This window comes from Python bivittatus, unplaced genomic scaffold (assembly GCF_059951505.1).
Source record: "Python bivittatus isolate LINGU-HERP-01145 unplaced genomic scaffold, Pbiv_v1 ctg000700_np1212, whole genome shotgun sequence".
NCBI lineage: Eukaryota > Metazoa > Chordata > Lepidosauria > Squamata > Pythonidae > Python > Python bivittatus.
Window position 1 is genome coordinate 66,721,873 of NW_028277098.1, and position 27,129 is coordinate 66,749,001.

At 37.4% G+C, this 27,129-nt stretch overlaps 2 protein-coding genes across 2 annotated transcripts in view; one reads left to right on the top strand and one right to left on the bottom strand.

The window, feature by feature from the left end:
* The window catches only part of INKA2 (inka box actin regulator 2), a 69,692-nt gene extending 56,557 nt beyond the window's left edge, over window positions 1–13,135 (bottom strand). Inside the window, exon 1 of the mRNA XM_088153268.1 lies at window positions 12,955–13,135. The gene's annotated coding sequence lies outside the window, so the exon portion shown is untranslated. The remainder of the gene's footprint in view (window positions 1–12,954) is intronic.
* A 24-nt stretch (window positions 13,136–13,159) lies between these two features.
* On the top strand, window positions 13,160–26,783 carry DDX20 (DEAD-box helicase 20). The gene is made up of 11 exons (XM_007437840.3): window positions 13,160–13,452; window positions 16,145–16,239; window positions 16,742–16,910; window positions 17,593–17,707; window positions 18,616–18,758; window positions 18,984–19,122; window positions 19,867–19,925; window positions 20,515–20,597; window positions 21,184–21,289; window positions 21,377–21,478; window positions 22,821–26,783. The coding sequence occupies exons 1-11, from the start codon at window positions 13,257–13,259 to the stop codon at window positions 23,888–23,890; spliced, it is 2,277 nt and encodes a 758-aa protein (XP_007437902.3). The 5' UTR covers window positions 13,160–13,256; the 3' UTR covers window positions 23,891–26,783.
* The last annotated feature ends 346 nt before the right edge of the window (window positions 26,784–27,129 follow it).

The window sequence follows — 27,129 nt, forward strand, 5'->3', positions numbered from 1 at the left end:
GGAATTTTAAAAAAATTGTAATGGTTTTTCCTTTTTTATTTTTATTGAAGAGTATTGATGTTTGCTTGTTTTTGTTAAATATAAGTAATACCTTTACAATAGAGTTGTCATCCTTTCCCCTTTTGACAGGTGTTATAATACTATTAGTTCACCATCTTATATTGTATTATTGGGTCAGTAGAGTTATACTATATGTAAAGCTCATTGTTCACATTTGTAGTGCCCCTCAAGAAGGATATTAATTAAAAACACTTAGGGATTATTATTATTACTATTACTATTACTATTATTATTATTATTATATTTTTGTGGACCCTTGAAATTTCCTTCCCCGATTTCCTTCCCTACCCCCTTCTCTCAATGGAAGAAACACACTTCCAATGAATGCCTAAGAACCTATTTATACTGTAATCTGTAGCAGTTCGTTGTATCAGTCCTGCTGGGAAAGATGAGATACTCGGTCAATTATCAAAGCAACTAGGATGTTAAGTGCTGCCCTAAAACCTTGTCAACTGATGGGCAAATTACAGTCTTTTTCACATAAAGAAAATGGATGCCAGCAATGCTCTAAGATACTCATTTTGATGATGAATATGGAGGCAGCCTTCCTGCCAGAGTCAACAGCCTCTCTTCATTCTAGTGCTTTGATTTAGGAAAGCAGAAATAGTCACCATGGAGATATAAAAACATATATAAATACTGCTGCCCTGTAAATGACATCTATCAGCTGAAGAGGACTAATATTCAAGGGTGGAGACAGTGGCAATTAACTCCCTTTAAAATATACGCTTAGGGTTACTATAACCAGACTGTAAAAATCCTGAGGATCACTAGATAGCTGCCAAGAGATTCAGAAAACCCAATTTCTTTGTTGCCATCTAGTAATCTGGATTTTTGCAGCCCAGATCTGATAGTACCATATATGCCAACCAAATAAACCTAAATTCAGGAGGTACAAAAGGATAAACCTCTTGATGCTGTGCATGCCGAGCAGATACCAGATGAGGAAACCCACAAGAATTGGCTGTATCAAGCTGGGGGGCCTTGGTTTTTACAACTATGAAATTGTGAAAGCAATATATTCTAAAGCAAAGAGGAAATTATGTCTGCAAACATAAATGAAGAAATTCTTTCCAGAGGCACCTACACATACTTGAAAGGAGCCAAGGATAGTCACACCAAATATTGATTTGATTTAGATTTCTCTTCTGTTCACTCACTTTGCATTTTGTAAACTGATAAACATAAACAATTACAATATATACTTCTGAAAGCATTCCTACTTTACAGCATTTTTTTCACACCTGCCTAAAATTTTTGCACACTACTGTATATATATTCGTAATATAATTATACATATACTGTTTAATTATATTAAGAATTTTGATTATAATTGTAAAATCTGATACAAACTAAACTTAAAGAGGAAGCGAATAGAAGTAAAAAGTGCAAGAGAAAAAGAGAGAAGAGAAAAAAGTAAGAATATAATAAAGAGAAAAGAAATATATAAAGTGAGTTCTGACCTTCATCACAAGTATAAATAATTTTAGTGACTCTTCACCTCCTCTCCCATCCCTTATCTATAGACAAATCCACAAAACATCATCTTTTCAGTCCTGGTGTCAGCACAAACTCCATAAAGGATTGCCAGAAGTAACAACACATCCTGTTTTAATCAAATAAACCAACTTTATATTCCTTCCTTTTACTTCTAACAGTCTTAATCTTTAGTTCATTCAAACATTGTCCTAGGATTTGATTTCTGTTCATTTATTCTTTGTCCCATCGCACAGAGTTCTTCAAGGCTTTAACAAGCCTCTTTTGTAAATCCAGTAGGAAAAAAAATTGTCCTGGATACTCTCTTGGTTTATCATTTGTATTTCCCTTTTGAATTTTAAAACATCTTTTAAAATTTTTCTTTTGTAGATCCAGTGAAACATCCTTTTTCAAGTCATTCTCCTGGCCAGGCAGTTGTAAATCTACTTTCAATACCATCTCTATCTTGTCAGATAAAATTTGTTCTACATCCGTTATTCCTTCAATAACATCTTTTGGACATAGTCTATCTATAGAAGCAGACATCATTACTGACATTGTTGATACTGTGGCTACTAATTTCTGACTCCATTCTTCAAAAGCCGCCTTCAGTATTTTCATTATTAACATTTTGCATTTTATAGGCTTTTTTCCCCTCTACCTAAAACCTTTACACCCCTCTAGTGTCCAGTTTTTAAATCATGAACTGCTTTATCTATGTTGTGTCTTCCAAAAACCAAAACAGATCTATTTCCCATGAGAAGCTGTTGGTTCTTTATAATTAATTCCAAAATCTTATTGTAAATGTTTCAATATTCCAAATTTATCTGGACCATTAGTCCGTTTATAACTTTCTAAGATCAAACTCTTATTTAGCTTTTTGCTGTTTATTTCAGATTCTTTAAGTTCTTAAGCTTATAATTAATTTTTCTTTTGTTCAGAATTGAAGATAAACTCACCCAATGAAGACTTTTCAGACTTGTTGTTCTGAAGGTCTCAGACAGCTTTAAAATGATTAACAGGCAATTTCTGAAAGTGATTAGAAAGTGAGGTTTGCAAACTTAGTGTCCTTTAAAAGGCTCCACTGCAGTTGCGAGCAAGTTGGCTAATCCTTTAGTCTCCTGGTGCTCAAATCTGTGGAAAATGCTGTCCTGGGTCTCCTCACAAGCAGCAGTCTTCTGAAGCACATGTGGGCAATCTCCCACCTTCTCCTTATCCAGAGAGGTTCTAAGGAACCAGTCTACTCATCTACTTGAAAACAATGACAGTATTCTTCAGTGAGTATTTGTAAGAAGGTTGCCTCAGCAATTTGATCAAGTTCTCAAGAAAGCCTGTTAAAAAAACAGCAACAACCCTCCCTCCTCCCTCAGTTCCCTCATATTTCAAGCTAACACTACTGTTCCTCACTGTGTGCAAAAGCTGTGCCTGGAAATCTCATCTCAACTTTTGTATACTTCTCTGTAGTCTCCCTATGTCCAGAACATCTAATTGATTTTCATGGGGTTCTTTGATTATATAGATTTGTGTAAGCATAGATCAATCAGGCATCTGGAATCAGCAAAAAATAAATAATAAACCCCTCATAGTTTTCTTTTTACTGTGGTATAGAGACAACTGAAGAATTTCTAGTCTGTTTTATTTTCATTTAAAAGCATGCTAACTTTAAACAAATACAAATGGACTGACCTGATTACTAAGATTGATTAAAATCATATTATTTTCATTCTACCCTGGGTCAAAGCATTTTCTTTCTTTTCATATTCATAGCTTCTACCCAGCTTTGTGTGCAGAAAACTTAATCACCTTAACCCATTATCTAGCCCCTTGTTGCTCCCCATCCCCACAATAGTATGGAAATAAACAATTTGTTCTGCCTTGGCTCTAATGTTAAGAACATTTCTTAATAACATTAAGAAATGTTTTCACACCCCTGTCCCTCCAAAGCAGTTCAAAGTTGATCTGTGATCATCTTAAGGTCTGCCAACCATGAAATGCCAAGAGCATGCAAAAATCACATTCAGTGTTTCCTTCAGCTGACCAATAGGAGACTACAAAAAATATCCTTAAGTCATTCTCAGTTGCTGCTGTTTCCTGAAATAACAAATATCCTTTAGTTACACTCCACAGAAAAGAGGAATAAACTAATGGCTTGTGCTCCCCATCTGTGTTTTTGAACTAAAACTGTTTTGCATTGGAAATTAAAGATCTTGGAATGTTTGCTACAAGGGCAAATTTTCTGACTATCAAGCTAGTCTTCCTTCTTTATTTAATAAGCTCTTTGCAATCTGCAATCTGCAGTGTTAAACTGACAGCATCACAGCAATTTTGCAATATGGTACTTTGTCCAATAGCTGGGCCATGGATTCATGATGCTGCAATGGCTAGAGCAGAGAGAGGAAGATACATTCTAGACAATACCTACAGGTTTTGAGCCAATGAGCCAGAAAACAGGGTGTAAAGGAGTGCATTTCCATATTCAGATATGGGGATTGAGTGGTCCGTGCCTTGGTACTCATGAAAGGGGTCTCTAAGTCCTTCAGCCACCACCCTCCTACTGCACCTCCCCATGCACTTGGGAAAGCTGGCTAGGTATGTTCTTACTATCTATTCTATTCCAGAGCAAGTAGTACCAGTTTAATTCAAGAGGAGCAGAGTGGCCGATCTCTGATTTTCCTCTGTAGCTTAGCCTGAGGAGGAAAAGTGTGCTAAAGTTAATCATTTCTAAATCAGTGTGCTGATTCAATAAAGAAATGCAAGCCCTTCATTATGTATATATCAAGATAAGGGTATTAATGGGACTGAAAGACAAAGAGAGAAGAAAAGAAAAGGGTAACTTAAAATGATTTAATGAGGTTTCTCCTCGCTGGCTGTTCCCCAGCCAGAATTACACACACAAACAAGATAAAATCCCAATAACTCAGATCTGTCTATTAAAAAAAATCCCAAATCCTAATTCACATCTATCTTTATTATTCCCTAGACTGCTTTATTTGTCCTGCTTCTCCAGTACTCAGTTCTCCAAGAACTGGAGCATGTTTAGCTGCCTTTGAACTAGCTGGGAGAGATGTTTCCTCCCCCCATGAGAAAAAAGCCCAGGACAAAGACAAAATGGACCTCCCCAACTGCATTTTAAAAACTCCCCTGAGAATTTTTTTCTACCAATAGGAGAGAATATAAAACACATTCACTGACCCTCAGGATTGATTCTTAGGCTGCAGGAGGATAAAATAATTTGGGAACTACAGTAAGGAAGAAAAAAAGAATGGTATGTATAATAGCTATGTAGAAAGCCAGTTTGGTGTAGTGGTTAAGGCACCAGGTTAGAAACCGGGAGACCTTAATTTCTAGTCCCATCTTCAACATGAAGCCAGCTGGGTTGCCTTGGGCCAGTCATTCTCTCTCAGCCCTAGGAAGCAGGCAATGGCAAACCACTTCCAAAATCTTGCCAAGAAAACTGCAGAGACTCATCCAGGCAGTTGCCAGGAATCAACACCGACTCAAAGGCGCACACGTGCACGCACACACACACACACACATACACACATAGCTATATACTTCTTTACAATGGACATTTTTCTTCATTGTAAACAGTTTGGATGTAAAAGCTCTATAGGATTGCTGTCTTTTTAATATAATATAAAAGAATAACCCTAGCTGATTAGAAATAATCTACTCCATGTGAAATAAGAAATCTCTTTCTCAAATTTCTCTCTTTCTCTCTAAAAAAACCAATATGACTTTCACAGGCCATGTCTTGCAAAATGAGGAGTGATAAATAAGAGATGAAAGCAATCCATTTACAATCTATTGTTCAGTTGATCTATAACATTCCCTCTACAAACAAATGTGGCAGGTGAATGCCAACAGAATTGGAGCCAGACCACACTTGTGTCTGTTCTCTAAGTAGAATTAATAGGAAAAAAAAATCTTTCTGTACAAATTTTTCATCATGGGAGTAATATGCTTGCAGTATGGTCCTATGGACAAACATTTCAACATGATCAATGATTCAGAATTTAGAGCCAGGTTTGGTGAAAAGTTTCAGTAATTCAATGTATTCACTGCTTCATTAGTAAGTATCCATAATGCACTATATAGCCAAAGCCAACATGTGTTAGTTAACAGAACAGGTATAATAAAATATATTACCTTTGCTATGAAATGCTTTGAATATTTGTTAATGTTAGACATTAGTGTTATGCAAACACAATGACAGATGTCATGAGATTGTAATCAGCATGGCTCCAGCCATTAGCCAGATAAGGAGCAGCTACAGGGAATTGGTGCTCTTTTCTCTTTGCCAGAAAGAATGTTAGTTGCCTGGGATGTGAACTCAAAGAAGGAAACTATGGGCCCATTTTTCAGTGGACGGACATCCCTCGCTACCACTCGTCATAGCAATTTCTCAGAAGGGTTTTTTGGGAGGAGGGCAAACCTTAGAGAAATATACAAAAATACATGTAGGCAAATATACTGATCGTGCGGAAGGCAAGGCTAGCAAGATGTTAATGGAGAAAGTGTGTTTATGTTTTGACACATGGAAGCTCAGAAGTTAAGACTTTTAGCTATTGACCTGTTTGGAGGCAGCAAGAATGAGAACTGTTCGGTCAATGTTCTTTGTAAGTTCTAACTCACAAAGTATAGCACAATGAACATTGGCACAGATTGGAATGAAGTAAAGATAACTTGGAAGTTTTTTCTTCTGATTTTGTTGTAGTTGTAAAATATTAGAATACTGGAATACTTGGAAGCCTGATGATCAGTAAATCCCCACAAAAGAGAGTGAAGAAAGAAAACACAAAAGGACACTATTTGGGGACAAGATGCCCCTGTAAGTCAGAAGAAATGTCAAGACAGAATGAATGAACAGTGAATTGTAAAGCAAATACAGTGGAACCTCGGGTTACGAACTTAATTCGTTCCGTGACTCTGGTCGCAGCCCGAATTGGTCTCAACCCGAAGCAAATTTCCCCATAAGGTTCAATGTAATTACCGTTAATCCGTTCTGGCGTGGAGGACAGGGAGGCGGCTATTGCTTGGAGGGAGAGTCCCCCTCCCTTTCTGTGTCAGGGGCGGAAAATGGCCGCGGACCACGTGTCAGGGGTGGAAAAATGGCCGCGAACCACGCTTCAGGGGCGGAAAATGTCCGCAGACCACGTGTCAGGGGCAGAAAAATGGCCACGGACCACGTGTCAGGGGCGGAAAAATGGTTGCGGACCACGTGTCAGGGGCGGAAAATGGCAGCGGATGTGTCAGGGGCGGAAAAATGGCTGCAGATCACGTGTCGGGGCGGAAAATGGCCACGGACCACATGTCAGGGGCGGAAAAATGGCCGTGGACCGTGTCACGGGAGGAAAAATGGCCGCGTATCCTGTTCGTACCCCGAGGTGGAGTTCGCAAACCGAGGCAAAATTTTGCGGCCGGAGCTGGTCGTAACCCGAAAAGTTCGTTAACAGAAGCGTTCATAACCCGAGATTCCACTGTATATGACAAAGAGTGAGAGTGAAAAGCAAAGGGAAGATCAAGAAAGTTGTGATTGGATGGAATTGATGAATTCCTCAGAAAAAGAAAGGTATAAAGAATAAAAGGCAATGTATGAAGTAGTGTATGGGTGCAGTGAAAGCATGGATGGCTTGCAAGGAGAGAGAGAGATGCAGAAGTATAAAGAATGGTGCTGGTATAAACTAAAGTTTGTGGTATTTCCTTTTCTTTTTCTCACCTATGCTTTAATTCCTTTGCTTACTATTTATTCTTCTTCTGCGACTTGCATAATGTCGCTTATCTCAAAAAATAAATGGTGTAATAAGTAAATATGCATTTATAAAACTTTTCTAAAAATAAAATCATAAAAGGAAACAAAGTTGACTAAGAGTCATAGAATGTTGTGTAGGTGGAAAAGAAATGGATTATTTTGGAGTATAATATGCATGGTGGTGTGAAATCCTGAATGAAGGCATCCCTGAGAGGAGATAAATATGCATGTAACATTTTGTTGTAGATCTGGTATGTATGTGTAAATTAAATTAAATTAATTTTTTTTAGGAATTCAAGAGGGAATGAATAACAGCAGTGATTAAATTTCAACAGATATCCAGAAAGTAGTATGCAAATGTCGTGATGGCCTATTAGTATGTGACCAATTTTGTGATTGCCCATTAATACTTATTGAGGAATACTTCTAGATAGGCTTTGTTACTCTACCTCAAGTAGAAGTATAACTAGACAATTAAACTAGAAAGCATGCATTCAAAGGGAGACAAAACTGGGAACTATAATTCTGTTCCCAATTCTGGAACAAACCTTCAGTTCATTGCCTCACATGCTACCTATTAGTAATATGCTAAAACAAGTAATCTGAAAGATGGAGGAAAAGTTGAGTTAAATCCATGCCAAACCAATATATATATCGATTCTATTCATATTTACTCAGGAGTAAATCCCATAAATAAAATGCCCCAGTGAAATGGGACATTCAGGTAAATCATATGGGAATGCAGCTTTAACCATCACTACCACAAACCACCCCAAAACGTCATTGTTCTGACAGTGCTTTCAAAAAGGTGGTGATCAGGCCCACATTTTGGTGGATCGTATTAACTAGAGAATATTGCAGGGAATACTATAAAGACATCAGTCCATATATGTGTAAATATTATTGTGCTGAATTCTAGCTTCTAATGCAAGAAGGAAACCTTTTTCATTATATTTCCAACAAGTCAGGCAGACAGTTATCCAAGTCAGAATATCTTCTATTTTTTTTTTCCTTTTCATGATCCACAGTATTTGATGAGAACAGAGTGGAATATATTTAATAAATTATGGAAATTAGAGAGATTAATTCTGTACAAATAATTTGCTAGATTACAGTATTTGGAGTGTATATTAAGCAAAGTATGTCAACTGGATTTGAGGAGTTACGATTTGGCAACCTTGTTTAAGGAGGAAGCAATTACTTGAATAACCCCCTCTAGGAAGTCTGCAGGGTTGCCCGGCTGACATCAGTGACACCTCCAGTAGAATATCACAGTTACTAAATTAGCTGTAATATCACATGACAGTTTGGGAATGATTATCTTTGTCAGGGCTCACTCTGGCTGCCAGTTTTCTATCACTGTGTCACCATCTCCACTGCAGACACAAATCCATAGACAGAAATATCTGGGTTTAATTTAAAACCTATCTATTAAAACAACAGTTGCCCAGAAATCCAATCTATCTGATTATGGATTTGGATGAAGGGGATCCTTTTAGACTCTCTGTTCCCTATTCCAGTTCTTTTTTTGAAGCTGAAATTATGTTATACTATAAAATGAAATTATAAGAATAAAATTATGAAATGTCAGATTAGGTTTAGTTGTAATACTAGAATCAATTCCTTTCTTAGACTCTTCTGTTCCACATTACAGATTCCTTCCTTTTCTGCAGCTGACATTATGTTATAGTACAATAAAATGTCAGAGTATGTCTAGTTATAACAGTAGAATCAATTATTTTTTGCTGTTGGTTATTACAGCACACTATATTGTATGCGCATACATACACTGCATCACATACATGGACTGGTGAAACATACAATGCAACATATTCTATAATTAATTTCATAAAAAGAAGACTGTAGGACAAATGGAGACACACTGCCAAATATAAAAAAATGTGATGAGGAAATAAAGTAACTCTGGGTTACCCAGGCATCTTCAACATTATGTCTGAGACCATCTCAACTAGCACAGGCAGAACAGCAAGATAAAAACAAAACAAAAAAACCCCCAAACACTAACAATCTCTATCTGTCTATGATCAAAAATCAGGTGCAGGGTTTGTGCTGTATATTACCTGGAACTATAACATGAAAAGAAGGATATCTATTCCTTTGACCAGGTACCAATTCCCTCATTTAAATGTCTCTCTCCAAAGCACCAGTTAGACCCAAAGGAGCTTAAGAATGTTTCCACATCCTGCAGTCAATAATTCTAGCTTTGGATGAGTGCTTTTTGGCACATCAAAGCTCCTACTCCTATCAGTCTAAATTAGAGCTCTCTCACGGTTGCTTTTTATAAGACAAAATAAACGTTGGAAGTCCATGATGCCCCAAACAAGCTAAGGTTTCTTTACTTTATGCTAGTTTAAACTACAGCAATGTTTCTCAACCTGAACAGCTTTCAGATGTGTGGCTGGGGAATTCTGGGAGTTGGAGTCCACTCATCTGAAAGCTGTCAAGGTTGAGAAACACTGGACTAGAGTTTCATCCAAAAGAGTCTAAAGACAATTTTACTATACAGCCTAATCCAATTTCCTGTTTATAAGAAATTAAGTGTTCATTTCTTGATATAATCAGTTCAATTTGTTACCAGAGCATGCTCTTCCTTGTGATTCATTTTTAAGGTTTTGATAAGTACTCCCTATTGTGGGTTTTTTGGATGGGAGGAAGAATCTTATTTGCTTTAAACAGGCGTAATCAGCACATGTATTTAACAGTATGTCCCATTGAACTCAGGGTTTTCAGTATACATAATATTCCTTTTTACTGCTTTTTAAAAAAAATAAAAACACATGTTATGGTCAGGTTGCACTCTCTTCTGGTGAGAAACAGAAAGTGCAATTGATATATTTAAACTGTTTTAGGCCTTAACCTGCTTAAAATGCTTTCCACCTGTCCTTGAGCCATCAGAAAACCAAACCAGCACTAAGTTAGCTGTCCTGCTGTCAATCCCCATCCTTCCTCTCCAGACCCTGTTCTAATTTGCCACCAGATGGTAATATTCCAATTTAAGGTGTATAAGGAATGTTCAGCAAAGCCATTGCCCTCCCCATATTTCTCAATATCACCAGCCAATGGGAAACCATAGCCTAATCACAGTGTTGCTGTGTCTGGCAGACAGTTTTGACCAATGGCTAGACTCACAGCTTTAGCCATCTGTCAAGAAGCAGCCTTTTCTGCTTCACTGGCAGACCACCTCCACGTATCGGGCACAAGGGTTGTAGCTGATCCATGGAATAGCAGGGGCTGCAGGAGAGGTGGCAGCTTTTCCTCTCCTCAAAGGTCACACGCTGCATTTGCAGCCTCCTCCTTAGTGCATTAGTCTGCCTGCCGACAGCTATGGGAAGCTGCTATTCAGTAACCCTAAATCTAACCCAGGGAGCCCTCCAACCATTAGCAGTCCAGCAGCTTGTTTCATGATGGGGGTTGTTCTGCAGCTCCCTTGCCCCAATGATCAGCTGTTCAGTGTACCAAGCAGCCAGTAACCTGCATGTCCTGCTCTTTACCATCCCAGATAGGAAAAAAGAATGGGCCCTGTTGAATGAATGAGCAAAGTTACTAAAAGGTTACAAGCTTCCCCACTCCCCGTCCCTATTAGTCACCTGACTACACTGCTGCCAACTTGGACACGGAAACATGGCAGATGGTCTTCACCTTTAAACTGATGCTAGCTGCTGTCAGTTTTGGGAGAAATACTGCTGTAAAATTAGAACTTCAAAGACTTATCATGGGCTGAGGATGAGACAGAGGCAACATAAGGGGCGCTTGATGGAATAAAAAGGTCACAACATGTTTTTATCTTGGATAGATGCAAATGGGGAAAGGCCCTTTATTAACCAAGAATTCTGATTAATCTCATTTACTAGGGAAAGCAAAGAATCATGTTTATTTTAATTTTTTTTCATATAGATGAAAAATTGAGCACTAACTGGAGATCATTACCAACCACTTTTTTGAAATATTTTTGCTATATGAGCTATGATTAACTTTCATATGATTTTTCACAGTTTAAATAAAATGTGTGAATTTTTAAAAATGTAATCAGCTTTTCTTAAATCTTTAAAGCAGAGTACAACCTAATTGGGACGTGGTGGTGCAGCTGCTTAATGACGCTGAAAGTTGCCGGCCAGAAATGGTCGACGCTTCAGCGGTTCGAGTCCAGCCTTCGCGCTAAACAGGGTGAGCTCCTGTTTCCTCCCCAGTTCCTGCCAACCCAACAGGTCGAAAACTCACGTGAGTAGATAAATGGGGACTCTCACTCCGGTGGGAGGAAAAATGCTGGCGGCGCCTTGCAAAAAGGAGTTGGGAGCAGTTGCCGGTAAGCGCGAAAAACCCCGCACGCCCGAAAAGAGCGCGAAGCAACGGAAACCCCTCCTCCTGCGCTCGCCAGCTGGGCTCTGCTCTAGGAAGGAGGCTCTGGCAAACCACTTCCGAAAAACAATTGCCTTGAAAACTGCAAGGACTCGTCCAAGCAGTCACTGCAGGGTCAGCAATGACTGAGCGCAGACCAAAAAAAACCCAAAACCTAATTAGACATAACTATTTCAGTTTAAATATTTCAGAGTAATCATGCAGGATCCTATCATTTACATCTTTATGAAGAAGTCCTAATAATTTCCATGGGCTTACTATTAATTAACATTTAGGGTTACTACTTGATCTAGCATGTGTTCACGCTGAGCTAAAAATCAAAGGGCAAATTAAGTAAATTGCAGAGGACTTTATGCAATTTCAACCTTTATTTATTTATATTATTCTTTCTATGCCCAGGGGGGCTATACAAAGAATAAGATGAGAGCCCAAAGGTACCTGCAATCTAGAAACAAATACAAGAAGAAAGAGAATGGACATAGAAGTGGGGGCATTGGTTGAATCTCTGATTATTGCAATTTATATATTCAATACTACTTACACACATATAAATTTGTAGTCTTATTAAAGTTAGTTCCAGCAACAGGAAATCTAAATGTTGATTTAGGCCCCCCTTCCACTAGATTAACTAATTTTACAAAATCAATTTTATTCACATTCCTTATTTACTACATAAATCAAAAGCTGCAATCCCAATTTCTTGCCCAAATGTGATTTCTTTTAAAAAATATTATTAAAAGTGTTTTTCTTAAAAAAAAAAAAAAAAGGAAGAATCAAACAACTCTTTCTAGTTATAAAGCTAATGACACAACACCTATTTCCAGGGGAGCCTTCTCCCACTTTGGATCAGTGATGCATTATGTTCTGTGTCCTGCATATTAAATCACTTGCAGTTATTACTTTTGCCTTAATTAATTTGCCTACTCAGGCCTATTTTTTAAACGAGATAATGGAGAAGGAGATAAGGAAAATGTGCAGCCTCTGGCCAACTACGGGTGACCTCGAAAAGCCAAGCAGGTTCGGGCTGGATGAGAGACCACCAGGAAATCCCAGCAGGGCAGGCTAAACTGAGAAGTTGAGAAGATGCCCAGATGATGGCATTGACAAAACACTTCTGTGTTGTTGCGTAGTAAACAACACCGGCAGATCTATGGAGTCTCCGGGAATCGAGGTCTACTTGACCTTTACGTTTGCTTGTGTCAGAATGCATTACTTGTCATTGCGGTGGAATATTAACTTCACGCATCATCAGCACCGTATCTTCTAATTCGATATCCGGCCTCTCTCACCTCACGGTCCTGCCTCCGTTAAGCTCTTCGCGCCGAGCCCTCATTCGATGCCCTTTCTGCAGTTTCTTTCCACCCACCCCCTCCTTTTTCCGCCTTAATGGTTTGATCCTCCTTGAGCGGTGCGATCATTTCCAACCCTCCGCCCTCCCCGCGCCCATTTCGCCTCGTTCTTCTTCGAGCGTACGCTTTCGTCTCTCCTGTTTGGTTGGCGCGCGCATTCTACAGTAACCAGCGGCCGCTCACGTCTTATTTCCAACTCCCGCTTGGTTTCTCGCGAGATATTGAACGGCTCAGTCTCCAAGATGGAAGCGCCGGACACAGTTCCTCCGACGGCGGAGAGCTGGCTGCGTACTCGTGATGTCCTTCTCCAGGAGGGGCCTGAAGATTTTGGGTCGTTGCTGCTCTCGGCCCCAGTTCTGGAAGGGCTGAAAGCGGCGGGGTTCCTAAGGCCTTCTCCGGTGCAGCTCAAAGCTATTCCGCTAGGCCGTTGCGGCCTAGGTGAGATGGGGGGCTGTAGCAGTAGGGCTGTGGAGAACAGCCGCAGCCTAGAAGGGAGGCTTGGGGCTAGAGTGATGCTGCAGCCTAAATCTCCGGGTGGGGGAGCCGTATCCCGTTGTCCGTTCGGATGATGGAAAAAACTTAGGAAATTTGAAAGCTTTTGGTAGAGAGCCGCGCTTATTCTTGCAGGGGGGCTCTCCCCCGATCTCTAGAAAACCTTTATCGTATCAAGGAAGCCCTATCACTTTTCGGATAGCTGGTTGGTATTTAGTGCAGCCTAATTCGCTGGGGGTGTTGTCACCGTTTCCTTGTGCTTCTGCTTGTGTGTTACACTTCCAGAGTTCAAGAGAAAGTAAAGCAGAAGGTGGGATTCAGAGGTGCCAGTGTAGTTGGCGATATGTGACTTGGTGTCTCTTGGGTTTCTTGTTTCACTGCCTGTTTTGAATTTTTATCCTTTAAAAAAAAAAAGTGAGAAATTTGCATGAGGAAAGCAATGCACTACTCTCCACTTTAATCTTTATTTCCCAAAATGCCAGTTCTTTGTTTAGAATTGTCTTGACCAGCCATAAAACTACTAGAGTGAAGCAACATTAGTAGGGAGTATCCTGGGGAAGGAGACAGAGTCTAGAAATCATATTGAGTAGCATACTGGTAAATTGGTGCTTTGTAATTGATTGGGTCCCCTGGGCCAGACATATTGTGAAATGGAAATCCAGCATATGCAAGAGCATTCTTTTGTTCTCAGCAATCCAGATGTGCCAAAATTGGTGCTTTTTACTCATTGTAAAAAGAAAAAAAAAGAATAACATTCTGGTATTACATTTGATTTGTTGTCTGAGAAATTTTAAAGGTCTTGTATTTACCTGCTCAGCACAGGTGGCCAGTAATTCCTCACAAGTGGAATTCCCTCCAGTGAAGTAAGTTGACTTAGGAAGGAGAGAACAATCATTTCTCAGTCAAGCGTATTTCCAATATTGCCTGCATAGAAAGGGCTTCATTCTTTTGTGGCTTGCATAGAAGCAAACTGGCAAAAGATGGGTAGATTATAGTATTCTCCTTCTCCTTTGCCTATAAGTTCAATTTGTAGAGAAAGGTGGTCAAAGCCTTTTTTCATTAATTTATTATGCTTCTAGACAGCAGTTTAGTTGCTACTGAGTAGGACAAATGCTCATCATTTTGACCTGTCCCTAGTAATACCTTGCAGCTCTTCCAAAGACAGACTATAATATCTTTGAGCCCACTGATCCAACTTATCAGTTTTCTTCCCCTTCTGTTCTCTTCAACCTTGTTAAGGATAGTTATTTTTTCTAGTCCATTAGTTTGCTCTTATTCCTAAGAAGAGACCTGGCTTAACAAGCGCTTAATACTTGGTGACATAATCAACTCAAGAATGTTTTAACATCTGAATAGGACCTGGATGCTTTGGCTGCATCTGAGAAACCAAAGATGCTATTATACTTGATGGAGTCGATGTCTGAAATTAAACCTACATCCTTTTTGAATCAAAATTAAAAAAAAAATTAAAGTTGACATTGATGGCTCGTGGATTAAAGAATGTGAACACCCAATAATGGAACCTCAATTGTTGCAGGATTTAAAATTAAAACTAATTCATCAAAATATCTTATTTCAAGTCTACTTCACTCCAAAGAATGTATTTGAAAGGATGAATGTCAGATTTTCTCTGTTGGCAATGTAAAAAAAAATTGAGGAGTCATTGACTCTTATAATTTGGCCCTGGAAATCATTGATACCTTTTTGGAATAACATTTTAGTGTATATAAGTAGATTTTGGAGGGCATTTTTTTAAAAATCTTAAGGATGTTAATGTTAAATTATGTCCCAAAACTTTGGAATCTGTCTATTTTTGAAGAGCAGTAGTTTTATCAGGCCTGGGTTGTTGCTGAGAATTATTGAGAAATTGGAATAGTATTCATAATATTAAGGATTAGATTCAAGAAGTGTGCAATTTATCTGTTTTTAAAAAGGCAGTTTTATCTAATAATCAAAAAATGTTGCAATACGTTATTTTATGGGATGGATTTTGTGATATCTTGTAATGTTTATAAATAAATTTTAATTTTTTCATGTAGATTTAGAAATTAGTTTGACATTTGATTAATATGTATAGTTTCCCCCTTTCCTGCTTTTTTACTTGCTTTTTGTTAACTTGGATAGCTCTGTGTGTTGTAATTTTTCGTGTTTCTCTCTTTTTTGTATTATGTATTCTTTTTTATTCTTAAACCTTTTTAAGATAAATAAAAAATGAAAAACTGAGAAGTACTTAATTTTTCTAGTATTCCTACAAACTTAATGGAGCAGTTCTTGAAGATTTCAATTGTGGTTTTGTTTTTGTTTTTTGTTTTGCTTCAGCAGATTAAGACAGCTAGTCTTCTTGAAATTTGTTTTAGGGTATATAGTCTGTTGCCTGATTCATTGTCATAGGGAATGAGATGACAAAGCAAGCAAGTACATTTATGGCATTTTATTGCAATTCCATACAGAAGAGAAAGATTAGTAAGGGTTCTTATTAAGGAAAACTGGTACACTATGAAGGAGTCCTGGTTGTATCCCCTGTTCCAAATACTGATGAAGGAGCACTGTCCTAATTTATGTACAGTAACCTTTTTGTTCTGACTTTCAAAAGTTATCTTGGCTACTTTCTGACATGTAGCTTTTCTTTGTATTTTAGACCTTATTGTGCAAGCAAAATCAGGCACTGGTAAAACCTGTGTTTTTTCTACTATTGCACTTGACTCCCTTATCTTGGAAAGCCCAGTGACTCAGGTAAGGGCAATAGTGTTTAAATTCTGAGAACAACATCCATTTCCAAAGCAAATTCAACAACCAGCTGTAGTGATATAGCTGTTCTGTATGCTTCTGTTCAAGAGTATATTTCTAATGTGTGTATTTATGACAAAAAATCCTGACCTGAGTCTGCTTCTAGCTGACTATATAAATGTAATTAATTAATTCAATTGCTGATTATCTGAGCTCTTCTAAGTTGAGGGTTATTATTCTAGATTATTAGTGTTTTTGTTTGGGGGTTTTTTTGGTCTTGGCTGATCTCAAAAGCTAGATAGTGTTGGACCAAAATTCTAGAACAATTGGCTAGATTAAGAGTAGACAAAAACATTCAAAAGAAGGCGATGTTAAATAATTTCTATTTTGCCAAGAAAGCTGCATGGATGAATCCATGAAGTCACCAAAGGTTGAGCTTGATGTGGTGTGAAGGATACTTTATTTTTAGTTTAGTTTTTTTAAAAGCATTTAATTATATTTGTTTCAGATTCTAGTCTTGGCTCCTACCCGAGAGATTGCTGTGCAGATACATGCAGTAATTACAACTATTGGGATCAAAATGGAAGGTTTGGAATGTCATGTCTTCATTGGAGGAACTCCTTTAAACCAAGATAAAATGAGGCTGAAAAAGTGTCACATAGCAGTAGGCTCTCCTGGTAAGACAATATTGCATTTGAGATGTTTTAATCCCATTTTTTCCTGTGCTGCATAACTAGCAGATGCTATCCTCTCTGTGTGAAATAAAAAAAGTGTTGATATTCAGAAATTCCAGAAAACAAAAATACTTAGACTTTCAAAAAAAATTTTTAGGATGACTTAATGTGATGTTTTCTTGGATTAGATCACGCAAGTTCAACTCCATTCTTTAACAGTGGAAGGTTGCTATGTTATGCTAGTCAGTTGCTATCACTTGTCCCAACCTACCTCCCAAGATTATTATTTTGGGGAAAACTTGGAGGAGGGAATGTTATATATGCTGTCTTGAGCTTCTGGTGAAAAGGTGATATATAAATTTAGTGAAGGAACAAATCAAAAATATTGTAGACATTTTTTGGAGAGAGTACAGGTAACTCGCTTAGTGACTGCCTTGTTTAGTGACAGTTTGCAGTTACAGTGGTGATGAAAAAGTAACTTTATGACCAATCCTTGCATTTACAACCTTCACAGGTCTGTAAAGCAAAAGAAAGCTGAAGTAAGATCATAAGCACAGCTGCAGTTTCACTTAGCGACTGCTTCATCTAATGACCGAGTTGCTGGTCCTAATGGTGATTGCTAAATGAGGACTACCTACCTGTATATGTAGTTTACACGATAGTGCCTCTTTTTTCTTCATTGAAGGTCGCATTAAACAACTGATAGAGCTAGACTATTTGAATACATCCAGTATTCGTCTTTTCATTCTTGATGAAGCAGATAAACTTCTGGAAGAAGGCAGCTTCCAAGAACAAGTCAAGTAAGTATAATTAGTTACACATAATTTCTTCTTTTCATATGTAACTTTGCATAAATATAATTGGGTCTGAGAAATTCATGAATTGGCTTGGAACAAATGTGGGAGTACAATCTAAAATGTAATCCTGGAAATGCAGAAGTTCTGTGGCCTAGGGATCCATTTATTAATTTTTCAGTATTTGTAAACTGCCCCAATCAAAATAATCCTGCCTAGTAAATAATGAGGAAATATAAAGCCCTTCCAGAACGCAAAGAGGATTGCGGCCAGGTCCCTCTCGGGGCTGTATATTCCACAATGTGGGAGCCATTTCCAAGTAGGCCTGCCTTCTAGTTCACAGCCCTTTTATCTCACATTGAGGTCCTCTCTCCGTACCTGGACATAACAGGATCCTGGTTAGCAAGGTAGCCAGTGATATTGATAATGTTGCATAAATTGTTCTCATTGGGGTTATTGTCTTTCTGAAGAGCTGGCCACAGTATGAGAATGTTATATGAATGACCACCTTCATCAATACTGCATCTGTGCACATCATCTAGGGAGTCTTTGTTTGCCTGTCAGGACTGGTAAAATTGGGGTGCAGTAGAGTCACTCCTCAATAGTTGTTTTTTTTAAAATTTTTTGAAATTTTCTAGTATTTTTACACATTGCTGGTCTACTTTAGTGTTTTGCTTTGAAGATCTTTACTTGAAGCAACAAAGCATTTCATAAAGTAATTGTCAATGTTTCTTCTGATGTGAAGCTCTCTTATACTTCCTATCTTCTTAATTTTTGTATGTTGCACTGGAAGTGTTCATCCATAAAATGCTACTTATCAATATTTGAGGCAATTGAAATTACAGTATGTATACATTAATTGATACAAAATATTTACTGTGAATCATGTTTTCTTTTTTCCACATCTATCTTAGTTGGATTTATTCTTCTCTACCAGCCAACAAACAGATGTTGGCAGTTTCAGCCACCTATCCTGAATACTTAGCTAATACTTTGACTAAATACATGAGAGAACCCACTTTTGTGAAGCTGAATCCTACTGACCCAAGTCTTATTGGTAACTATAATGAGTTCTTTTCATTTTTGCACAAATATCCAGTATTTGTGGAATTTATGATTAATTGTGCATCATATAAGTTATATATTCTGTGCAACTGTTTTGTGTAGTAATGCGTCAACCAGATATTGTGTTGCAAATATGTTAATTGTTAAATTTGTATTCTTCTCTACAAGGCATTTTTGATTTTGCATATGATATATAAGCCTATTCTGTTTTGGTTAGGATTGAAGCAGTACTACAAAGTTGTGAATTCTTACCCATTACCTCATAAGACCTTTGAGGAGAAGGCTAAGCATTTACAGGAGCTGTTCAGCAAGATACCGTTCAACCAGGCCTTGGTTTTCTCGAATCTACATAGCCGGTATTTTGAGGTTTTTTTGTTTTGTTTTTTTTTAATCTAGAAATGCTCAAACAATAGAAATATTTGGGGATTGGTAGTCATATGCATTACATGAATGTCAAAATGCATATGATACTGAGGGACAAGGTAAGAATTAGGGCTCTGCATTCCTAAAAAATTATTTGGAAGAAGTGTCTTAGCCCTCACCCATGCACAGCATCTCTGCTGTTCAGTAAAGCAGCCCACATTTTTTCAGGCTTCTATTTTAATGAGTAGCATAGAGGCTGTGAGGTGGAAGCATGTCTTCCAATCATTTTCAAAGCATGCACAGCCCTAGCAAGTATGGTTAAGACCATTGGGTCCATTAATTTATAGGATTGAGATGTTTGGTCATTGAAAGCTAAGCACATTGCATAAGACTGAATATTCTTCTCTAGAAAACTTTGTTAATGTTTTTTTTAAAAGCCACTTGCTTTTAATAAATTTTTAAAAATCAAGAGTTTATTACTAATGGAACAGATGAAGCAATCAGAGGAAAAAAGTTCACAGTGTAATAATGTATCTTCATAAAAAGCAATATAGTTTTATATAAACATAGCCATTTTATTTAATATTCTGCCACATATTCTTATAAGGCAGTTTGAGTAGCTGACAGAGGCAACTAATAAGATGAGGGGGAGGTCTGTATACAAACACACACGCGCACACACACACACACAGTCTCTCTTTTCCGGTCTTTTTATTTTTGTGTCTCTCATTTTAAAGAGCTCAACACTTGGCAGATATATTGGCATCCAAAGGTTTTCCTGCTGAGTGTATTTCAGGTAAGCTTGTAGGTCTCTGTTGTTACTTTGTTGAGTATTGTATACATAACATTTGTTGTATTTAAAGGTACGTGCATGTGAATTCAGCAAGTTTTGCTCCTGAGTAAATATAACAGTGTGTTTATTTAACTGGTATTGAATGATATTGTACTGTTAATGAATGTAGTTCTCCAGTTTTAATCCCATTCCTATTCTTGTGCTCACCCCTCTCTCCCGCTGTTCCTGGAATATCTTCCTGAGATGGGTGCAGATCTGAGGCATGTGCAAGGCGGTGGAAGGAACCCAATGACAGGAAATTCCAGTGTGAAATAGAAATCTACTCATGTAATGTTTTTGTGTACAGTTTTGTATATCCTTAATTTCTAAGGCATAGCTGAAATGTTATAAATTGAATTCTGCTCTCAGCATTCTTGCCGAGGAATTCTTGCCTGAGAGTTATATGTAAATTCACTGAAATCTGCTGATGACTAAACGTTATTGCTTTCTTCAAGCTTGTGTGTCAGCCAGGTTTCATAGCAATTCAGCTAGTAGATTTCATGTTTTTCTTTCACTTCCCTTTTGCATTATTTATTTATCTTTGTTTTTCTAGGCAGTATGAATCAGAACCAGCGACTTGATGCCATGGCTAAGCTCAAGCAGTTTCATTGCAGGGTGTTGATTTCAACAGATTTGGTTAGTTGTCCTATTTAATCTTAAATAGCTAGTAAAAGTACTTAATGCAAGACTGACTCAAGGAACCTAGAAATGTTAACCAAAGCAAACATACTCTTGTAGAAAACAAAGCATTCCTAGAATTGCCCTTTAACATTAGAGCACCATTATATAAAGAATTCCCTATCAGAAGCTTTGCTATTTATTCCTGTTGCATTTTATTGTACCATGTTTCACAATATTTGTGGGAGAAAGATAAAATACTGACTTTAGATTTAATTCTAATTTATATTCCAGAAAAAATAAATGTATTGAATATTTTTGAATATGCTTGATTTTTTCTGAATTGTGCCTGCTGCTTTAATGGAATTGTTACTAGCGTACACTTTCATAGAGTGTAGCTTGTTGTATTAAGGAAACTCTCTTTGAACTGGAGCACAGGGCTCCCTATTGTAATTATGTATTTGAACTTTCATTTGACCAAGCCATTAAGAATCTTCAGTGTTTTTCCTTTACAACATTGGAACAAGTAGGAAAAAAATCTAGGAAGTTAACTTCTCTAATTTGCTTGGCTCATGAGCACTTTTTGCTGCTGCTTTTGTTGCAGACTTCCCGTGGAATTGATGCTGAGAAGGTGAATCTGGTTGTTAACTTAGATATGCCTTTGGATTGGGAAACATATATGCATCGGATTGGTAGAGCTGGACGCTTTGGTAAACGCTCCTTTGAGTTGTTACTTTCTAGAAGGTAAATGGATCAATAGTTTTGTCCAACTGATTTTCATCTCTGCTTTATTATAGGAACTTTAGGACTAGCCGTGACATATTGCTGTCGTGGAGAAGAAGAAAATATGATGATGAAAATTGCACAAAAATGTAACCTTCAGCTTCTTTCTTTACCAGGTAGGAATGTCTCTTGTACATGATCATAATTTTTTGAATTTAAGAAGTGCCTTTGAGAATGGTGTCCCAGAGATAATCACAATTAGATCACAATTGTGTACTGTTGCACTGTTAATCATGCATTCATAGTCCTATTACTCAGAATCCTAATGTTTAATTAAAAGTTTCTGAATGGAGGAATTATTTCTGTGAAGTTATAAATTTCACATGATGAAGAACTTCAGTTCATATTGCAAATAATTGAGATGTGAATATTTTTCAGTGTCACAAATGCACGATTGTAGAATACGCTAATCATGACCATTCTGGACATTTTGCATTGGTGCCAGGGAAACAGATTACTTTATCTGCTAAAAGTATGTTCAGAAATGGTTTAAAACAAGGTAGAGAGAAATTTAAAGTTGAGTTTAGCAACAGGTGTACTTCCTAGAAGATGGAGAACATCTTCTTTTGGATGAAGTCAGAAGAAAATGTCAGGACTCTTTTGGTTATTCATTATCCTGCACTTTTAGAGGCAGGAGGAATTGAACTGTACCATTGTAATTGTTCTACAGCACTGTGTACCATCATTTAGCTTATGGCAACACTTTTGTTTATCTTTCCTCCTTTTAAAATGAATACTTGTAACAGTTAAAAATATATCTGCTATGTACAGTGGTACCTCGGGATACGAACTTAATCCGTTCCGTGACTCTGGGCGTATCCCGAGTTGGTCGTAACCCGACGCAAATTTCCCCATAGGGTTCAATGTAAATCCGGTTAATCCGTTCCGCCCTCCGAATTTGGTTGCACCCCGAAGCAAATTTTCTCATAAGGTTCAATGTAATTACTGTTAATCCGTTCTGGCGTCCGCGGACCACGCGTCAGGGGCGGGAAAATGGCCGGGCGCGGCGGGGCAGGAAAACGGCCGGGCGCCGTGGGGCGGGAAAATGGCCGGGCGCTGCGCGGCAGGAAAATGGTCGCGGACCACGTGTCAGGGGCGGAAAAATGGCCGCAGACCACGTGTCAGGGCGGAAAAATGACCGTACCCCGAGGCTGAGTTTGCACATCGAGGTAAATTTTTGCGGCCGGAGCTGGTCATAACCCGAAAAGTTCGTTAGTAGAGGCATTTGTATCCCAAGGTACCACTGTATTTGTATTCAAAACATGTTTCATTTAAGCTTTGTGTTTCCAGGTCCTAAATTTAGCACTTTTCTTTACTTCATTCTGGAGGATAGTAGAGCCTGAAAAATAAAAACACAGATTTTAAATAATTTAAACATTGAAGTTATGTTATGCTATTATGTCCCTTAACAGCTGATATTGTCATGCATGGCTGATTTTGTTTTTCTTTTCTTTGGAGAACCTTTGCCACCGGGGCTGCTGGAACATTTTAAAGGAGGGGATGTAGAAGTTACTGCTGTCCCATATCCCAATGCATCTCTTCATACATCTCTGTTGCCAGCTAAAAGGCCAGAAGGGACAGTGCAACATCCAACAATAAGTGCTAGTACACAGATCATTGTTCGTGAAAATTCTCCAGCAGCCAAGCCAAAACAAGGTCTCAAACAAAAGAAGCTTCTTAAAAATAGAGTAGAACATGCGAAAACAATGATAAACAGAAATACACATGATAATATCCCATTGCAAAAACACCAAGTGGAAACTGATTGTGAAACTGCTGTGCATAATAATGAAGAAGTGGACAAAGAAAGTTTAAAGAACATGCTTCCTAAAATCCCTTGCTTGTCTTCTTTTAAGAACCAGGATTCTGTCTGTACATGGAGCATGGTTGAATTTATTGATGATTATGAATATTTCATTAAGGAAGGATTGGAGAGAGATGTAGAGATTATAAGAACATATGTAAATCCCAGAAACCAAAATAAACACTTAAATTCTTTAGATTTAGTCGGGATGGAATCCAGTAAGTATGTTGCAACATCAACTGGGACATTGACTGGGGAATCTGATAATGATAGCAGTTCTTGTAGTTCTGAATCATCCATGTGTAGTCAAGAGAATCAATCCTGTATCAAGGCCTCTTCAGATGTGCAGGAAAGAGATAACAGTATACTGTCAACAGATCAGATACTTCATCAGCAGTTCAGTGCTGCCCTTAAACAAAAGCAATTTCAAGAGGCTTTTCTGGTCCAAAAGAAAATGAAAGAGAATGTGAAACAGAATAAACTGAACAGTCGTAACCACTATTCTCACACCATCCACCCCTTCAAGACCGAACGTGCTCCTTTTCCTCACTATGAAAATCTAAGTCCTGAGGAATATTGGAGAGGATATTACCGGGCATGGCAGAGGCATTATACGGAAGCTTCTTATTTATACTATCAAAGATACCAGAGGCCATTAAACACACTGACTGCTTATCATGCCAACGCAATCTACCTGGAAGAGTTGTTGAAGAGAGATAGATAATAATAAAGTAGTGTGAGTCTCTCCTCATACCTAAATTATATTTTATGTTTAGGTATCTTATTTGTACCTTATATAATTTTCATTTGATATGCCTCGTTTTATATTCATTTCAGTGAAATAATTTTGCTAATAAATGGTACAAGTTTGTTATATAGCTACTGCAATGTTGTCTTTATGTATTAGAATCCACCTGTTAATGTTAGCCATTGTCACATATTGTTCCTACTCCCCTCCTTTATTTTGAGATAGGCACTGGAAATATAATGGTGTTCTGCTGTACTTATAGTTAGTGTTGTGTTTGTTTAAGGTTGACATGCTTATTCTTGGGATAGTCTGTCTCTTAAACAGACCAATTTCTTGTATTTTTCTTCAGACATTTAGATAAAATCAGTGCGCTCTTCCAAAAAGTATGGAAGATAGTCTGTTTTCTCAAAAGACATATTCCTATCCTGCAAAAAATTTCATTGTTTGAATAGTGTTTTGATTGCTTCTAGAGTTCCATAGACTAGAATGCTGTTTTTTTCTTCCTCTGAGTTTCTCCAACTTGCTATCCTTAAATGTTTAGAAGAAGATAGCAGGGGCAGCAGGGCCACTTCTAGTGGGTTTTTTGAAGGTTTAGTCTAAACTTTATAATGTTCTCAAACCATTTAAAGGACTTTAGAAAGCAGTCTTTTCAGATAAGATGTAGCTGTTATGTATGATCTAGACTCTGATAAAACATTGAAGATCCCTCTCACTACAATGTTCAGTAGGTGGTGCTATTGACACTCTGCTTATGTATAGTCCTGTTCATTCTCTGTTGCTGAAAACCACATGAAATATCAATTTTTACCCTTTCTAAAAAAAAAAGCCTCTACATTAATATATTTAACTTATTTTTCTTATTTGTCACAACAATACTTGTATTGACATCTCCAGTTTTACTCTTAAAGAAATTATACATTGATTTAACCTGAGATAGTGTGTGATTCAAGTTCATTCAGTGAACTTTTAGCAGATCTAGTCACTCTACTACATTGGCCCTAGTTTTCAAAATAGTACTAATGAAGAAGCATAACATTTTTTTTTCCTGTTGTCTATTGTCGTGGCTTCTGAGTCATTGATATTGTCCCTATTGAGCTATATATAATGCTGCCTCTTATTTAGAAGTGGCATAAATAGATGTATCTCAATTAATGCATGTTGCTGATTTAAATGAAATTTAATTAAGTAGTACTTCCATATTTAGATTAAGTTAATCATGTCAGGAAATATTTGTAACTATATTAAAAACCTATGAAAAAAACCTATAACTTGACCAGATACACATATTAGATATAATAATAAGCAAAAACTTTAATTAGAAGTAAAATTATCAATTAACTCCAAAATGAATTGCCCTGCTTTGTTTCAGTTGCTTTATATCCTATCTAGCATCCCATAATGGGGGCTGAGTCGGGTGAATGTATATGTTCTGATACCCAGAGAATCTTGTCTCCCTATTCTTTTTCAACCTGTATAGAATCTGAAATGTTGCTATAGCCTTTTCATCCCTGTGCTTTTAGTTAATGCAATTAGTGGTGAAGTTAGAGCTCATATTTTTGCACAATTTTCCTATGTAAGGGTCTGATTTTCTGCTGTCTGTCGTTTTACAGAAGTGACCATGATGAATAGTTTTTGTCATGGCTATCTATGTGCATGGAGTACCATGCTTATTGTATCGAGATACAATGCATACAGTATTGAGCATTGAGAGTTAAACGAATAAAATTTACTGTTTTACTGTTCTTGCAGCTTTTGTAATTTCAGCACAATATGGGAAACAGTTAAAATAGAACCCTTTGTGCCAGAAAAGCAGAATCCATTTTCACTGTGTAACTATTGTAACCATGATATAATTCCCTTTATCAGTTCCTGTTCTCTTCCATATCCATAATTATATATAGTTTTTTGGGAAAAGACAAGACTGCAAGCTTATTTGCTATCTTCAAGGACTATGTTCTATCACACTCTACTGAGAGTTAAGAGTAATGCCATACTGACTTAGGAGTAAGCCACACTGAAGTCCATATAACTTGTGAAGAATCAGGCACAGCTTTGTACAATGCATGATGTAGGAAAAGATCAAGAGCTTTTCTGTAATGTTCATAATGCTAGAATTCAATAACCCAAAATGCTGATGGGCATTAAGTGATGGGTATCTAACGGTGATAAATATATTTCATGTAAAGTGTTTTCAGTTTGTAGAATTCATTGCTAGAAGATGACTTTAGGATGGGGTTAAACAAGATTGATTTATCAAAATTTATCAGATGTAACAACTGAATGGTGCCTCTACCTACAGAATGCCATTGAACACCACTTATTGCTTTCAGGCTCTGCTATAGATTTCCTGGAACGTTATAATTGTCTATGTTGGAAGCAGTATGCTAAACTAAATGGATTTTTGGTTATATCTGGCAAAGTTATGACTGTGATATATCTTGTCTTGGAGTACAGCAGATTATTTAATCAAATAGATGACATCAGTTAAAAAAGTCTACAGCAAGAGTTGAATGCTTTGTGGCACGTAATCCATTTAATCCAGATTGGATACATCAGGTACAGCAGTGGCACAAGACACAGTACTGTAAATGATATACAAGTTTCAACATAAGCACTACAGTTCCAAAAAAAGACAACAAGAAACTAAGGATCCTTTAGAAAGTTTTGTCAAATGAATCTATCTGCAGTTTTGTACAGTACATTTTGTTTCAGGTATGACATTTTGTAGTAAGCAAAGCCCATTTAAAGTATGAAAATAGAAAATAATACAATTGAGATAAAATTCTGGTAACAACGTAAAACCTCTAATGCAAATGTCATTGCATTGTAATGTCTCACTGGTTTATCAAAAATATACCATCACACACGTTCTGTAGTGTATTTTATTGATCTACGGAACTGCTGGAACTCCAGTCATGTTGCAACAGTAATTCAGGAAAATATATGATACAGATTATAATCTCTCACCTGCATGGCTATATAACCTAATGTGATGAGCATTGGTCTTTAAAGAAAGAAAAAGCAATGTGCACATACATGCATATGATCAAATTAAGAAACTATTGACTGCAAGCAAGACCACAGAAGAAGTACTGAATATTTGTCCCCATAACTAATTATTAGAGGATTTTTTTGCCAGATTAGATCAGCATCAAATCTAACTCTATGCTTCTTAAACTTTACATTTCACAATGTAAACACAATGGATGTTCAAC

What these genes read in the sequence shown, in the direction of transcription:
- DDX20 (XM_007437840.3), top strand. Translation starts at nt 13,257, where the DNA reads ATGGAAGCGCCGGACACAGTTCCTCCGACGGCGGAGAGCTGGCTGCGT. An exon ending in TTCTCGAATCTACATAGCCG is followed by an intron (nt 19,123 to 19,866) that starts GTATTTTGAGGT and finishes CTCATTTTAAAG; the next exon opens with AGCTCAACACTTGGCAGATA. An exon ending in TCAGCTTCTTTCTTTACCAG is followed by an intron (nt 21,479 to 22,820) that starts GTAGGAATGTCT and finishes TTTTCTTTGGAG; the next exon opens with AACCTTTGCCACCGGGGCTG.